This window comes from Rhinatrema bivittatum, chromosome 2 (genome assembly GCF_901001135.1).
Source record: "Rhinatrema bivittatum chromosome 2, aRhiBiv1.1, whole genome shotgun sequence".
Lineage (NCBI taxonomy): Eukaryota > Metazoa > Chordata > Amphibia > Gymnophiona > Rhinatrematidae > Rhinatrema > Rhinatrema bivittatum.
Window position 1 is genome coordinate 146586350 of NC_042616.1, and position 17974 is coordinate 146604323.

The following is a 17974-nucleotide window of genomic DNA, read 5'->3' on the forward strand; positions in this document are numbered from 1 at the left end:
GATGATATGAAAGTTAAGGCACCTGGAAGAGTGGGTGCAAGTCAGGTCAGTAGGAAGAGAACTTCACAGGATGGTATGAGGAAGTGGGACAGTGCAGAGGAATGTACAAAAAATATAGGATACATTTTATAGAGGGAGAGAGCCAAAGCTACCGCTTCTATCTCTGGGATCTGGTAGAATCATAAAATAACTAATCTTCAGTCTAGTGCTAGTTGCCTAAGGGAAAGCTTTCTTTTTTGTTCTCATCAAGACAAAACATACCATTTTGTCTTTCAAGCTGCTTATGACACTTTGAATTCAAATATGGTTTGCAAGCAGGGCGTCTGAGCTTATGAAAGGCAGATCAACCACGGAAATTTATAGAACCAATGCTAAACCTGTCTTTGCATTATGTGTTTTGTTCTATAAGTAATCTTAGAATTCAAATTAATGTGCCATCATTCTGAGATGTGCTAAATAACAGAAGAGTAAATTGCTGAGGAGGGAAGTAAATGCATTAACAAAATAGTCTTGAATTTGGGAGGGGAAGGATTACAGTTTATTCTTCTTATAATCAGTTTGAACAGGCCCTAGTCTGATCACTATGTTGAATGCTGAGTGATCACTATAAGTACTGTTGTGTGCTTTAAGTTAATAGATACATTTATAAATCTCTTTAAATAGGAGTTATTTTTCTTTTCTGTAAATCTGAGAAGCATGTTGTAGTATTACTACTCTTACAGTAGGAAGGACTAAGATAAAAACCTTGATCTGAATTATGCTCATTCACTTTGCCCTCTTGCTCTATCACACTCACTTTTGCATAGTAAAATTTTAAGTAGTCCAATTAAATGTAGGGGGCCTATTACTAAACTGCAATAATGTGCGTTAAATCCATTTAATGTGCCTTATCAGTAATACTCGCATGAGTTTTGCCAATATAATTTAAAAAAAAAAAAAAAAACACCCTGGCTCAACACAAGAAAAATATCAGTGAGCTGATTTGCAGCTCATTAATATTTAAAAGGTTTAAGATGGTCACGATAAGTCTTGCAATCTGCAGTGAGGTTTAGAAAGTTAACTACATCTCCAGAGTTGTAGTTAACTTTACTCCGAGATACCTGCTGATACTCTGGGGAGCCAACTACCCTCACTCCCCCGACCCCTAAAGGGGCACTAGCCCTGAGTGACATTCTCCCCCAACCCCCTCACAGACACCATAAAGGACGCCTGCACTAAATATCTTGTCTGAAAGAAGAATCCACCCTTTCCCTCAGGTGTAAGACCCCTGGCTGTGCACCCTGCCTTCAACACAAAAATTGTGGCACCACCACCCTTACCTTTGTAAACCTTGGGTCTTATTGAGGCAGGAGCAATCTCCAGTCGCTCTTGCCCCACTAGTGCCATAATCCAAAATTGTGCTGATGACCCGTGGAGCCAAAGGAAACCATAGATCAGCCAGTATCCTTTTGGATTATATCTTTGGCAGAATAAAGAAAATTGGTTATCACCCCTGCCCCTTTAAAGCCCAGGTGCTTCAATGGGTACCTACAATTTTTTTTGTTTGTGTTGGAAGCAGGATTTAGTGCATTGGTGGAGGGACAGTTAGAAGAAGTAAGCCACTCGGGGCTAGTGGCCTTTTAGAGATCACAACCCTGGGGCACTATTGTGTGTGGCAATAGCTGAGAGCTGATGCATTTTCTTGGCTATGATAATGTGCTACCATGGGATTTGCTAACTTGTAGTACTCCTGTACCTAAGAAATTACTTACATTTGACCTTTTAACACAGATTAGTAAATAGGCCCCATAGTTTTCAAACTGTGTAACCTATGTAAAATACACAGACTGGAAAATGAGAATTGATAATATGCTTTTAAAGACAGATGCATATATTTCTTTTTGTAATAGGTTACCACAAAAGCCAAGCAAATAAAGGATACAGTCACGTGTTCTCCAGGTATGTATTTTAAGGGGAAAAAAGTAGCTGTTAAGATGGAGATGCAAAATTTGGAGGAAATCTGCTCTAATATTTTAAGTTAAAATTGTTGCTGAACAATTTTGGCTGCTATTTAAGGACCTTTTAAGTTTAAAAAAAATTAATTTTCCAAGCAGAATGTTTTCTATAGAAAAATGTGCCTTGTTGCCTTTGCTTGTGAAACCTGATGTGCAGTCGGTGCTTTTTATCTGGATTTAAATTTTCTTTTGAATTTTCCTTTAAATGAGTGGTAAATAAGGATTATAACTTGCCTATCTCTGGTTATGAGTAAAAGAAGCTCACATTTTGAAGGCAATTTTCAAAGATATTTATCCTTGTAAAATGGCCTGAATGAAAATTGCTACCCTCAAATGTGGCTAAAAGTGTATAAGGGTTACAAAGCTCTCATATTTTAGCCTCAGGAAAAAGAGGTGGTGTTATGTGCGTGTTTAGGCGTGAGGAAGAAAACAGCATTCATATGTTCAATTTTCAAATGCATGCATCCTATTTTGCTCCCCAGAGCAGTCTTGCCACCCACACAAATAAAAGTTACAAAGTATTTGGACAGGTGAATGCACATATTTGCACTTGCTAATTTTCAAACACAATATGGGAAGTTTTTCTTTGAAAATTTCTGTAAAGTAGATGTGTCAAAAGTACCTATGCAGTTTATAAATAGGTGGGCTCTTTGAAAATTGTTTCCTTTATGGAACAAAAACTATTTTCCTGCAGTCTTGAATTTAAAAGTAGACAAAACTCCCATTGTATTTATTTGTTTGCATTTGTCTGTGTAACCCCTTTTTCCTTGGGGTCACCTTCGGAGGCTGCAGAGGTGGTGAGTTACACTGCTGCAACCCTGGGAACAGTCAAAGTCCTCCAGAGATCGCCAGTGGGAACCAGAGCAGTGTCTGGGAGACCCAAAGGAAGACTTGCTAAATATAACAAAGTCCAATGTCTATAACAATCGTTGGACCCCAATAAGATTAATGTATTATAAATCCAAATATAAAACACTTCTTCTTCAAAGGAGAAGTCTTCAAACAAATCACAGGATACAGGTAAAAATAAGACAAGTTCAACAGAGACCTCTCTCTTCATTAGCTTTCTCTGAAGATGAAGCTACAAAAAAATCCAAATTTAACCCAAGGTCTCTAGGGCAATATGCTCAAAAACATCTTTTCTTAGCATTCAGACAGGTGAATCCAAAACCAGTGGATTATGGACGTGCATCTCCCTACTGGGGATTGCTTAAAAGAAGAAAAGGATTATTCACACCGCTCTCTTGTGGTGATACCTTATGGTCCCTTCCTCAATTGAGAATTCCTTTTTTTTATTTTATATTTATGCATTTTAAACAATATAGACAGCAATATCAGCTTGTCAATGAATAGGTACAGTTATTACACTTAACATTACACATAGGCTGGTCTTTATAGAATCTTACAAAGGAAATATAATAAATAAGCAATTTTTTGTCCTAATTTTCCAGCCTTATATTTAAGGTAATTCCGCTGTTATAAAGCAATTGGGGATCCAAGATGTATAACAATTGAGCAAATGCAAGAAAAACCAAATGTAATTAGAAGGAAAGTAACACATACATTTCCCTGATTAGGATACAGTATTAACAGGTAATCTTGAATCAAGAAGTTTATGCAACTCAAGTGGTTCTAAGAGCACAAACCTTTCATTCTGATCTTTTACCTACACATTTACTAGATAGTAGATTGTAATCTGAGCCCCTACGTTTTTCACTTCTTGACACATTTGGAGAAAATTCCTCCTTTGAGCTTGCGTAGCTCTTATGTCTGGAAAAGTCCAAATTTTTTGGCCTAAATACAACTTTTTTCTGTTTTTAAGAGACTATTTTAATATTTTCTCTCTATCTGCTACATGTACACATCTTACATATAGAGTTCCCCGATGTTCAACTTGCTCAGACATGGTTGGTTCCAGGAAAGCAGTAATATTGCTCAGATCGTTTTGTTGCAAATCATTTTTTTTATTCCCTTCATTTTCTTTTTTTCCTGATAACACAAAGAAAATCTTTGCTACTAGGGGGAATCTCTTCCAAAGTTAACATTAAATTTTCCATCAGATATTTCTTATATTGCTCATATGGAGATATGAACTTCACACTTGGAAAATTAAGAATTCTTAAATTGTTATATCTTATTTGATTTTCCATAGTCTCAATTTTCCTGCTGTTCGCTAGCTCTCCTTGGATCAGTCCAGCCTGCACTTTCTCCGCCTGGCAAACCCGATTTTCAAGGCCAGATAATTTTTCATTATGTGTACTTACTATCGGGTCTCTCTGTAGCACACTATTCTGTGTGTCTACCACAGTTGTATCTAAATTCAGAATAATTGCTTTTAAATCCATTAAAGTGGACCATACATTTTCCATAGTTATGGTATGTGTCTGTAATTCGCTCGAGTTTTTGGGTACACTCACTGTTCCTTGCAGACAGCGTTCCTGCCTCAGCACTTAGGCCACCGTCCGGCCATTCTGCTCCTCCGGTGTCGAGGTTAGAGGGGTTCCACCATTCCCATTGCCATCCCTTCTAACCTTCGGTCTCGCACCTTCTTCCTCCGGGTTTCCCCCCGATGAGGTCCGCGACCTCCGGCTGCTCCGGTCGGCCAGTCACGCCCAAATCCAGGGTTTGTGCAAGGTGAGGCAGCAGAGGCATCACGGGAACCCGGGGACTCAATGAGGTGTTAAAATCCAGCGGCATCTGTGCTTGCTCCATACCCATGCCGACATTTGGTAACTCTCCCGGGATTCTAGCACTACTCGGAGAGAAAGAAGGTCCTAATGGTTAGCTGAGAAGAGGTAGGAGCCATTGTAGTCGGGGTCTCCACTCTGATTCTCCCCTTCCTCTTGGTGTGTGGCATTTTTTTCGGGGGAAATTCAATCGAGCTCAGGAGCACTCCTCTCCACAGCCTTCTAGTCAGACACCATCTTGCTCAATTGAGAATTCCTGAGGTGATTTCCATGGTCCTGCACCTTTTTTTTTCAACTGGTGTGGACTTAACTGTAAAAAAAAAAAAAAAAAAAAAAAAGCTGTTAAGTAAATGAGTGCAGGAAGCCGAGCACAGCAGTGAAGGTATATAACCTCTCCCCCTGCAGCCGAAGACCGACCTTGTACGCAGCCAGGATAGGCTGAACTCAGATAAAGGGTAATTTTAAAAAAATAAATAATAAAGAGCAGGGGAGTTGAGTAGGGATTCCTCTCTCACCTCCCGGTCTCTGTTCTCTGCGTGCAATCCAGTTGTTCTCGCCTCCGATGGAGTTCAGGGGAGGGGGGCAGCCTGGCAGGTTGAGCAACCCTTGCGGCTAGGCCCCGCTCTCAGGTTCGTCTGGTTCACCAAATGGTAGGCCACAGTAGTGTTTTCACGCATTTTTGTGCCTTGAAGACTGTCCTCTTCAGTTTCCGTCAGGTCGTGCTTATGCGCCCAGCTGTGCGGCCCATTGTGTGCCTAGCTGGGTGCATAGGAGTACCTACCAGGGTGCCCACTTGTGCGTGCACGCACCCACATGCACTTTTTTGTGTGCATTATCTGAGCATCCTGGGGGAGCTCTGTTTGGGAGCTTATCTAAGCACAGTGCTGAGCGCCTTATTTGTGAGTGCCTAATATTTTGGGTGTCTTATTGTCAAACATCTGTTAGGGCATATTGACAGGCTGATAGTGCCCAAAGCATAGAAGCCTAAGTGCCTTGCCCTATGTGTTGCTTGTCATATTCAGACATCTTAGCCTGGCGTTCCATCTAATTTGTGTCCACTGTTTGGAAGCTCATGGAGAATTGTCTCCCTCTGATTTTACTAAGCCCGGTTCTTCCCAGCCTGGTAAGGGAATGGAAAAAAAGCTGCCAGAAGAGTTGCCTGACTTTGGAGCTCCCCCAATTGGTTTGTCAGTGGGGGAAGGTAGTTCAGTGGGCACAGGACAAGTGCCCCCTGTTTTGGCAAGGATCCCTCCGCCTTTACTTGGGTATAATTTTTTCAAGAACTGCAGTCTTTTCTTCAAGCGCAGTTCTCAGACCCAGCCAATCTTAACAGGTCAGGTTGCAGGTGGTGAAATCCCGCATGCCTGGTGCTGTGGGTAAGCATCAGGGTACACCTGGAGCCAGAGTATCTGATAACGACTCAGATGGCACAGATAAGACTGATCCTTACTACCTGGAGGATAGGGAAATTCCTCTGGGATTGGAGCCGTATAGAACTATGTTGTGGTTCTTTCATAGAGATGAGTTACCGACTCTTATTTTCCAGACATTGAAAATGTTGGGAATACCTGGGGCTAAATCCATATCTGAGCCAAAGAAAGATCCCATTTTCATTTCCTTGTGTAAAGCCTCATATTTCTTCCCTATTATGGAGGCCATTCAAGAATTAATTAATCTTGAATGGGGTGCCCTGAAGCTGATTTTAAAGCGGGACAAATCTTGGAAGGACTGTACCCCCTGGATCCAGTTGAGAGACAGCAATTGTGTTTTCTGAAAGTGGATGCACTTGTGTGTGCCATTACCAAGTGGACTATTCCTGTGGAGGGGGAAGCGGCCTTGAAGGATGCACAGGATTAGCGAAAGCAGGCCTTTGAAACAGCCTTTGAAGCAATGGCAATGAATTTACAGATAGCTTCCTGTTGTTCCCTGGTAGCTCACTCTTGTTTACTACTCTCTCAGGAGATCGATGAATGTGGTGATGGAACCAGCAACCTCCTTTTTAGCAGAAACAGGCTGTGATTTGGTTTGCACTTCAGCCAGAGGGTTGGCTTCGGTAATAGTGACTAGGCTTCAGCTATGGATGAGAAATTGATAGACCGATACAACCTTGAAGTCTAACCTTACGAAGTTGCCCTTTAAGGGCTTGCTCTTGTTTGGGAGTGAGCTGGAGAAAATGGCCAATAAGTGGGGCGAGTCCCCGGTTCCTTGATTACCAAAGGATAAGAAACGGACGCTGCGATCCTTCTGCATGAGAGGTCATACTAGGGAGTTCAGACGTTTTCGACCCTACAGAGGAGCGGCCTTTCAGAGGAGTTACCCTTTGGGTAGTTTAGTTTATTAAAATGTCTTAATTGCTTTGCGCAAAGACTCTAAGCGATTTACAAATTAAACATACATAATATAATCATAAAACAAAACATAAAAAATAAATTTATACAACAAACCTAATAGTCAATATAGACATAAATCAGTATAAATATAAATCAAATATATAAGTACAATTTAGGTGAATGCTTGTTTAATCAGAAAAGCTTTTAATGCAGATTTAAATGATTTTAAACACTCCATTAGTCTCAAAGATGCGGGGATGGAATTCCACAGCATGGAGGATGCCATCGAAAAGACAGTCTCTCATGGTTGACAGCCTTGATGTACGCACTGTAGGCACCTCAAGGAAGACCCCTTTGCTGTGATCTGAGATTCCTGGTGGGTTGGTAGATTTGCAACAAAATATTGATCCACGGGAAAAAAAGGTGCTGAGAAGTTTGTGAGTCAGAAGCAATGTCTTAGATTGGACCCTATAACGAATCAACAGCCATTGAAGATGATGTAATGTAGGAGTGATGTGATCAGAAGGTTTGGTTCCACTGACTAATCGTGTCATGGAGTTGAGTAAAGGTTGCAAAGGTTTTATTGCCAGGTCAGGAGCCCAAGATATATGGCATTTCAATAGTCTATGATGGGTAGCGCTGATGCTTGGCAACCAGTTTGAAATCGAATGGCTCAAGCAAGTTCTTTAGGCCATGTAAGACTAAGTTTGAAAAAGGCATTTCAGGTCACGGACTTAATATGATGATGGAAGGATCACTTAGAATCTATCCATACCCCAAGGCTTTTTACATAAGGCGAAAGTGGACATTCAATATTGTTCAGAACTGTTAGCAGGAGCAATAGAACTATTAGAACATTGAAATACCAAAAACTCTGTTTTTGAAATGTTTAAAGAGAGTTTGAGAGATTCATGGACTGGTACACTAAGGGCATCAACGTAATAGTTCATGTGGTAGATTACTTTAATGTTGTACAATCTTTTCAGATCCTACAAGAAACTTATGGTCTCCTACCTCAGCATTTCTATGCTTATTTACAATTATGTCACTATGTGCAGTCCTTAACTCTGCCAGATCCCCACAATAATGCTTGGGAAATCCTATCAGATTTTCTGGACATGGATGAACCCACCCATCACAGATTAGCTTTTTGGTACAAATTATTAAATAAATATCAGCCTGCTCTCCATTGGGATATCATTTATTTATTTATTTATTTAAACTTTTTTTGTACCGACCTTCATGAAAAATATCATATCAAATCGGTTTACAGAGAACATTGTGATAAGAAACTTTAACTTTAACCTTAACATACATAAGCATAAACAAGTTGTAGGAAAGTTACAATAAACAGGGGTAATGGGTAGAGGAAAAGAATGCGCTAGAGGCGGAAAAAGGAACTCTATAACAATAACTGTACAGTAACAGTGACTTCGCTGAGGATTGTCTGGTTACATGACTGGTGTCTGCGGCCTAATCAATAGCCTAGCTGGTACTGGGAAAGTTACAGGAAGGCTTGGTGAAACAGCCAGGTCTTAAGTTTTTTTTTGAATGTTTGCAATCATGGTGAATAGTTGGAAGAAAGATTTGGGAACCAACTTAGTTCCTGCTTATAAGGGATGTTTCACATGTGCATTGCTCTCTCCGTACCTATTCCTCTTCAGGAGATTCAATTCAAATTCTTGCACAGATTCTATGTAGCTTCTGCTCAAGCTAGCAAGATACGAAACCAAGGGAGTGGGCAATGCCTTAAATGTGGTGGTCCTCGTAGAACACTTGGGCACCAGTTTTGGTCCTATCCATGTATTGGTTCATTCTGGAACCATGTGCACAAATATTTGCTTAAAATCTGAGGGATTTTTTTCGCTTGCAGTACTAAGATGTTTCTCTGGGATGATTCTAGGGGTATTTCCTTTCCTAGCAAAAGTCATGGGATAGGAGGCGATGTCCTTTCGTGGATTACAAACTGGTTAAAAGACAGGAAACAGAGAGTAGGGTTAAATGGGCAATTTTCTCAGTGGAAGGGAGTGGACAGTGGAGTGCCTCAGGGATCTGTACTTAGCCCGGTGCTTTTCAATATACAGTGGGCCCTTGAGTTACGACTGGCTTGAATTTCGAACAATTTGAGTTACGACCAAGTTTTCCGGTTTTGAGTTATGACCAGATTTCGAGTTACGACCTGAATGCCGCTCGTGCCACATGTGTCTTTTTTTTTTCGCAGATTGCTTGTAATTGGTCTTTTGTTACTGCCAATTGCATTTTTTTGGTCTTGTAGGCGGGACTTCTACAGCGATTGGCTGGTGCTGCTGCCAATGAGGCCTATCCATCTCAGGCGCATGTGGACAGAACTGGCACAGCATTGCAGCACACTAGGAAATTATTGCTGTTTTTGGTAATTACAGACGTTATGCAACCTTTTTTTATTATAGAAATGGTTAGGTAAGGGGTGCTTTTGGAACACATTATTTTTTCCATAGGAAATAATGGAAATACCCATAGTCTTGATTTACAACCAACTTGAGTTACAACCAGCCCTCTGGAACCAATTGAGTTCATAAGTCAAGGGTCCACTGTATATATAAATGATCTAGAAAGGAATACGAGGAGTGAGGTTATCAAATTTGCAGACAATACAAAATTATTCAGAGTAGTTAAATCACAAGCGGATTGTGATACATTACAGAAGGACCTTGCAAGACTGGAAGATTGGGCATCCAAATGGCAGATGAAATTTATTGTGGACAAGTGCAAGGTGTCGCACATAGGGAAAAATAACCCTTGCTGTATTTACACGCTGTTAGGTTCCATATTAGGAACTACCACCCATGAAAAAGATCTAGGCATCAGAGTGGATTATACTTTAAAATCATTGGCTCAGTGTGCTGTAGCAGTCAAAAATCAAACAGAATGTTAGGAATTATTAAGAAGGGAATGGTTAATAAAACGGAAAATGTCATAATGCCTCTATATCGCTCCATGGTGAGACCGTACCTTAAATATTGTGTACAATTCTGGTCACCGCATCTCAAAAAAGATATAGTTGCAATGGAGAAAGTACAGAGAAGGGCAACCAAAATGATAAAGGAGATGGAACAGCTCCCCTATGAGGAAAGGCTGAAGAGGTTAGGACTCTTCAGCTTGGAGAAGAGACAGCTGAGGGGGGATATGATGGAGGTCTTTAAGATCTTGAGAGGTCTTGAACGAGGATAATAGGACTAGGGGGCATTCCATAAAGTTAGTAAGTAGCACATTTAAGACTAATCGGAGAAAATTCTTTTTCACGCAACGCACAATAAAGCTCTGGAATTTGTTGCCAGAGGATGTTGCCAGTTAGTGTATCTGGGTTCAAAAAAGGTTTGGATAGGTTCTTGGAGGAGAAGTCCATTAACTACTATTAATCAAGTTTACTTAAGGAATAGCCACAGCTATTAATTGCATTAGTAGCATGGGATCTTCTTGGTGTTTGAGTAATTGCCAGGTTCTTGTAGCCTGGTTTGGCCTCTGTTGGAAACAGGATGCTGGGCTTGATGGACCCTTGGTCTGACCCAGCTTGGCAATTTCTTATATTCATGTTCTTAAATATATCCAGTGGTGGTGTAGATTAGCGATTTTACTTGCCAAAAAATTTGTTGCAAAAATGGATTTCCCAAGACCCACCAACGATAACACAGTTTCGTAATTTGCTTCACCACACTTGCATTATGGATAAATACACAGAGAAAATTGAATGGTTTAAAAAGAAAAGGTACTTTACAAAACATTGGGAAATATATCTTCAATCTCTGTCCACAGTGGCTTGTAGTCTAATTCTCAATGACTTACCCTCTGATTAGTTTTGTTTTTACCCTTGAATTTTCTGTGACAAATTTAACAATGCAAAATTGTGGCATTTGTAAGGTTCTCGTTTAGTTTTAGGTGGGAGGAGGGAAGTGCAGAAGAATGCCCCTTTTTTTGTGACTAATGTGTTACATTCTTAATAAAGTGACCCACCAGCTGCAGAACCACTGCTGGTAAGTGACTATAGACTTATGTGGAGCTGTACAGGATTGAACTAGAATCATTGTTCGCTTGGTTATTTGTGATAGCACTGCATGACAATGTAACACAAAACCTTGTGTGTTGGTTAATCATCTTTGTTAACTTTCAATGATTAATAAAAATAATTTAAACAAAAAAGTTTATTTTGGAGCCACTGTTAAATGCTGACAGGTAAATTCTAATAGCACTCATTGTCTCAGCCCAAGTGGGACTTATTTTTTTGATATAAAATTGAATATCATCAACATATATTCTATATCCGTCACAGTCGTCAAAATTTTACAAATTGGGGATAAATAAATGTTAAAAAGCGGAGCCCTGAGGGGACCCCTGTGGTGTTCAAACCATATGGAGCCCTGAACCCCCATCATAATCTGTGAAAGTGGTTAGACAGATAAGATGTAAACCAAGATAAAACTGTTCCAGAAATCCCTCATTCCCTCAACAGATAAAGAAGAATGTCATGGTCTAGGGTATCAAAAGCAGAAGAAATATCTAGCATGACCAAAACGTAGCTATGACCTCTATCAAGACCACGTCTAATGCTATCAAGTAGAGAGACTAGAAGTATCTCAGTACTAAGGGATTTCCTGAAACCAAACTGAAAGGGATCAAGAGTTTGGTGTTCATTAAACTATAAACTCAGCTAATTGCCTCAGTACTATGGTTTCTAACAATTTAGAAAGAGAAGACAGAGGAAATCGGCCTGTAATTAGAAGGAATAGAAGGGTCCAATCCAGTTTTGTGTTTGTTTTTATTAATGATCTAAAAACAGTTTGCTTCAGACTAACTGGCACAACACCCTTCAACAAAGAAAGATTGACAAGGTTACTGAGGGCAGGGGTAACTAGATTTCTAGAGATCTTCAAAGTAGGCACACTACAGATATTTAAAGAACAGAATGAAGGGTTTAGGGTAGAAATAACCTGTGCAATTTTAGATGCTGAGGTGAGATTAAATTCCAACCATAACGCACTAGAAGGATCGGAAGAATTGGTGTGCCAGGAAGGCACTGATTGGAAACTTACTAGCAGTTTATGGACCTTAGATTTCAAATAATACTTAAAATCGTGATAAATGGAGCAAGAGGCAGTTCCCTTCCCTTTTTTTTATGCGGAGGGCTCATTGGTAAGTTGTTTTTTTGGGGGGGTTTTTTTTTTTGCTCACCCAAACAAAACTTTAGGGTTAAAACCAATCTCACAAATCTGTTCCGAATAAAATTCTCTCTTAGATGAAGCTATCAAGGTCTTATATTCAAACATCTTTTTGAAAGTGTCTGAGAGTGAACTAGATCGATGTTTACACCAGACATGTTTGACTCATAACTGGCAACGATTTTCTCTTACTAAAGGATTAATTAATCTCCTATCTTCATAATTCAAATTAAATGGCGCACTTTTAATCAGGGCGATATCGTCCAAAACCTTGGATAGAATGATCACCCAGTCACTAACGCCTACCTCAGTCTTTTCATCCCAGGCAGACCAGACAGGGCGCAGGCTCAGAGGGTGGAGCACCAATGAAGGTGTGCCGACCCACCTCCTGGAACAGGAGATAGGTCGTTTCTCTCTATTTTATCGGAGGTGGGTCGCGGTCACGTCAGACCAGTGGGGTCTGGAGATAAGGGAAGGTAACGTGCTGGAGTTACGCAGTGCTCCTCAAGACGTGTTCATGGTGTTTCCCTGCAACTCTCCGCAGAAAAGACAGGCAGTGGAGTGTATGTTGTCAAACTCCCCAGCCTGCGGGCGATGGTCCCAGTGTTCATTTCTCAAGAAAATACGGGCTGATATTCCATTTATTTTGTTGTGCCCAAGAAGAAGGGCTCTTTTCGTCCCATCCTGGATCTCAAAGGGGTCAACCATCATTTGCAGGTGACTCGTTTTCACATGGAAACCTTGCACTTAGTGATAGTGGCAGTACAGTCTGTGGAGTTCCTGCCTTCTCTTGATCTGTCCAAGGCATACCTGCATATTCCCATTTGCTAGAGCATCAATTTCTACGTTTCGCGGTTTCAGGGCATTGTCATCCGTTTCGAACGCTACCTTTTGGTCTGTCCACCGTGCCCAGAACTTTTTCCAAGGGTATGATGGGGGTGGCAACAGAGTTGAGAAAAGATGGGATCCTGGTACACCTGTCCTTGGACGACTGGCTGATATGGGCCAAGAGTCTGGAAGAGAACCTCTGGGTCTCGAGCAAGGTGATCTTTGTTTCAGGAGCTAGGTTGGGTTGTCACCTTGGCCAAAAGCATTCTTCAGCCATCACAGTCACTAGAATATCTCTGTGTACAGTTTGACATGAAATAGGGCAGCGTGATGGCACAGGTGCATCTATTGATGAACACAGTATGCCTGTCGGTATGGTCCTATCTATAGGTGCTCTGTTTGGCGGCAACCCTGGAAGTGGTGCAGTGGGCAAGGGCACACTCTGCTGTCTCATGGAAGCCCACAGTCTCAAGATTATTCTATTCACTTGCACCTGCCAATGGAGGTCTGCACTCAACTGCAGTGGTGGTTAAAAGGGGGATCATCTAAGAAAAGGGGTTTCCCTAAGGTCACTGGACTGGCAAATACTCGTGACATGTGCAAGCCTCCAGGGTTGGGGAACTCACTGTCAGGAGCTCACAGCTCAAGAGCGCTGGAGTGTAGAAGAGTCTCTCTGGAACATCAATCGGCTGGAAATTCTTGCAGTCCAATTGGCATGCTTGCGGTTCGGCGACAGATTTCAGGGTCAAGTGGTCTGGATAATGTTGGACAATGCAACAACAGTGGCTTACATCAGTCGACAGGGCAGAACCAAGAGCCATGCAAATTCGCAGGAAATAGCCCAACATATGGAATGAGGGGAAGTGCATCTTCAGGAGATCTTAGCCTCGCACATTACAGGAAAAGACAATGTAAGAGCCGACTTTCTCAGCAGACAGTGTCTGGATCCAGGAGAATGGGAATTGTCAAATGAGGGGTTACATAATGGATCACTGGGGCCTTCCATTTATGAACCTACTGGTGACGACTCACAATGCGAAAGTCCCTCGCTTCTTCAGTCGCAGGAGAGATACAAAGTTTTTGGGCATCAATGCCCTCGTGCTGGAGTGGCCGGAGGTCAAGCTGCTGTATTTGTTTCCCCCATGGCCTATGTTGGGCAGAATGATTCGGAATATCGAGAGTCTCAGGGGGATGGTGCTTCTGGTGGCACCAGATTGGCCCAGAAGACCATGGTATACAGATTTGTGAAGGCTCCTGGAGGACTCTCCCCTCCGGTTTCTGGCACTCAGGGATCTGCTGTGTCAGGGACCTGTTCTTCTCAAGATCCGACTCAATTTTGTCTTACGGTATGGCCCTTGAGAGGGCTCTGTTGCTGAAGCGTGGATATTCTACTGCGGTGATTGCCACCTTGCTACAAGCAAGAAAGTTCTCCACTTCCTTAGCCTATGTGCGGGTTTGGCGAGTGTTTTGAGGCTTGGTGTGAAAATCAAGGGGCTCTTCCTCATTCGGTTAACATCCCACTCATTTTAGAATTTTTGCAGGATGTCTTGAGTAAAGGGTTGGCCCTTAATTCATTAAAGGTACAGGTGGCGGCTCTTGCCTGTTACTGAGGTCATGTGAATGGTGGACCCTTATCGGCTCATCCAGATGTCGCCCATTTCTTGAATGTGCCCTTGTGGAGTCATTATCTAATTTTGGATTTTATAGCGAGACCTACTTTTCAGCTGATGTATAACCTTTCCTTGAGGTTACTAACCTTGAAAACTATGTTTCTTGTGCAATTCGTTCTGCGAGTTGAGTATCCAAGCTACAGGCCTTGTCTTGCCAGGAGTCATTTCTGCGAGTGACTCCAGGGAGTTTGCAGGAGTATGCAGGGAAGTTGCATACTGTTCCTTCTTTTTTGCCAAAAGTGGTCTCAGATTTTCACTTGAATCAGTCAGTTTTCCCTGCCATCTCTAGATATAGAGCAAGAGATGAGGAGGAATATATTGCCTGTTATGGCCCTTGAATGTCAAGAGACATAGCTTGAGATATTTAGAAGCTTCTGAATCTCTCAGAAAGATGGACCATCTGTTTATACTCCATGGTGGGAGTAAACAGGGTGAAGCGGTGTCACGGGCTACAGTAGCCCGCTGGATTAAGGAGGTAGTTACAGCTGCATATGTAGATGCTGATCAGCCGTTACCTAGTCAGGTTAGGGCTCATTCCACTAGGGCTCAGGCATTGTCAGGGGCGGAGGTTAGATTGTTGTCTCCCGTTGACATTTGTCGAGCTGTGACATGGTCCTCTTTACAAACCTTTTCCAGGCATTTTCGTCTGAATGTGCAGGCCAGGGAGGACACAGCCTTCACACACGTGGTTGTGACTGGACAGCAGGCAAACTCCTACCCTATTCAGGAGTAGTTTTGGTACCTCCTCCTGGTTTTGGATTCACCTGTCTGATTGCTAAGAAAGAAGTTACTACATAGCCGATAATTTCCTTTTCTTTAGTACAGGCAGGTGAATCCACCTTCCCATATGTGGCTGCTGAATGGTTGTGCTATAGTCCTCCTGCATGGCTGTGTGTGTTACAGGGAGTACTGGTAAGTGTCAGTCCAGTCCTTAGACTAGTGTTACATTTTTTGTCTGAGCTCAGTGTTTTCCTATTGGCTGAATCCTGGAAGGTTATCTGTTAATAAGCAAGTTTTGTTTGTTTGTCCACAGTTGGCTTTTGTGGTGAATACTGATGGGCTGATGTCACTGCAGGGATATATATATACCGTAATGTCAGCTTTGCTCTGTCTCCATCTGCTGGTAGAAGTGCTTAACCCATTGGTTTTGGATTCATATGTCTTTACTAAAGAAAAAGAAATTATCAAGTAAGTAGTAATTTCTCCTTCCTGGAGCTCCCCAGCAAGGATGGAGCCCTTTAAATGTAGGGTTCCTCCTTTTGGATGGCTAATAGGAATCCTTTGTTTTATCCAAATGAAACACACCTCTACCTCAGGATCCCTTACACTCCCAAGTCCTCCTCAGACTTCTCTGCTTCAGCCCCTCTTAAGATGCCTGGAGAAGCATCTTAAATAACCTTTCCTTAAACCCATCCCCCTTTAGAGGGAATGTACCTCTTAGCATTACTACCTTATCTCACACCATTACATCACTCCTCTCTAGCACCAAATCTTACCTCCCCCTTTGCTTACTACTCCTTAAACAGACAGGAAGGTTCCTTGCAAAATGCACAAGCCCTGCAGTGGCAGAAATCTCTGTCCTTTAGATGACCCCTTAAAGAGCAGGAACCCTCATCTCCAATCTCTCTCTACTGGCCTTGGAAAGCTGAAACCCTCCAGAAATCGCTAGCATACTACTTGGTGACCTTAGTCAGGGTTACACCTGTTGACTAGTTTGGCACACAGTTGGCTAGAAGCATATTTTCATTTTAAACTTCATCCTGCAGAGGTGACGGCAGCAGTGTTCACTTCTTTGTTTATATCTTTCAGCCTGGGGAGCAGAAATGCAAGTTCTCTGCTCTGCATGGCAGTGCACAGCTGCACTTACCACCATACCAGCCCTATAATTTACAATTCTAAGATACAGGACAGGGTTGATGTGATGCCTATAAATCATTAGGAATTTTTCCTGATGATAAATAATAAAAACATTTATATTGGAACTACTAGATGATGATGGTTAATATGTTTAAAGAGAAAAAATATTTCTAGTGCTCCTAACTGTACAATGTAACACAAATTTACTTTTAGCTAGATTTGTTACAATTTAAAAATCACTGTTCTAAGCCAAAATCTGGTGTTTGAAATAATTTTGGTTCTTCACATCTGTTGCCATTCTTTACTTCAGGTTTGTTAATTGAATGAATTCCCACTGTATTCATATTATTATGATACACAAATCATTTATTTTTCAGAGATACCAAGCCACAACCAAGCTTGATTTTCAGGATATCTATAGTGCAATTCCAAGAAATGTTTGCATATAGTTAAATTTGTGTGTGTATAAATGTGTGTGTATATATTGTGTGTGTGTGTGTGTGTGTGTGTGTGTGTATGTATATGTATAGATTTGTGTGTTAATTTAGCTCATACCTATTCATTGGTAGCTCAAGACAAGTAATATTCACACACTATTTCCATGTCTCTAGAGCAGTGGTTCTCAACCTTTTTTCGGCTGGGACACCACTGACAGATGGTTCTCACATGCGTGACACACTGAACATGTGACCGTCACGGGCAAAATGTAAATATACATTCTTTTTTTTTTCTTTTTTTTTTAAATCTTTATCATTTTGAATTTACAAATTATTGAAAAGATTAATACTTATATCATAGATTTCCATTCATTAAGCAAAATAAGACAAAACAAATTAAACATCTTTCATTTGTACATTCAGAAACAGATTTCTCAAGAAGAAAATTAGGGCATTGTCAAGATAATGCAATCAAATAAGGAGATATTTAAGGAAAATAAATAAAAACACAAAGCTTAACATAGCAATACCAGCTGGTATTTATATGACTCCAAAATCTGGGCTACTCAATTTGGGGGCAATGGGGAGGAAGTAACAGGTGATTGGGCATCTACAAATTGTTGTAATTGATCTAACTGATGGAAAATATATATATGATCACCTTTCTTAATTTCACATTGACAAGGATATTGTAGAAAAAAGGTAAAACCTAAAGAGGTGATTTTTTGCCTTAAAGCAAGAAATTCTCACCTCTTTATCCTAGTGACTGGTGCCAAATCAGGATACATTTTTTTGGATTGTCCAGGGAAAGATATGGGAAATTTCTGAAAATATCTTTTCATTAACTTATTTATATCCTCTAATGATATAAATGATACAATCAATGTATTTCTATCTAAGACATCTAAATTCGAATCTTCCAGAAAATTTGTAAGGTTCGCAGGTATTGAAATTGGAGAAGCATTAGCTTTTAGTTTTT

The 17974-nt window shown here is 41.0% G+C and overlaps 1 protein-coding gene across 3 annotated transcripts in view; it reads left to right on the forward strand.

Moving 5' to 3' along the window:
• The window catches only part of DNAJC1 (DnaJ heat shock protein family (Hsp40) member C1), a 652900-nt gene that overhangs the window by 611352 nt on the left and 23574 nt on the right, over nt 1-17974 (forward strand). For all 3 annotated transcript variants that reach the window (XM_029588718.1, XM_029588719.1, XM_029588720.1), the window contains one exon: nt 1890-1938. In XM_029588718.1, the coding sequence (XP_029444578.1) occupies nt 1890-1938 (49 nt within the window). The remainder of the gene's footprint in view (nt 1-1889; nt 1939-17974) is intronic.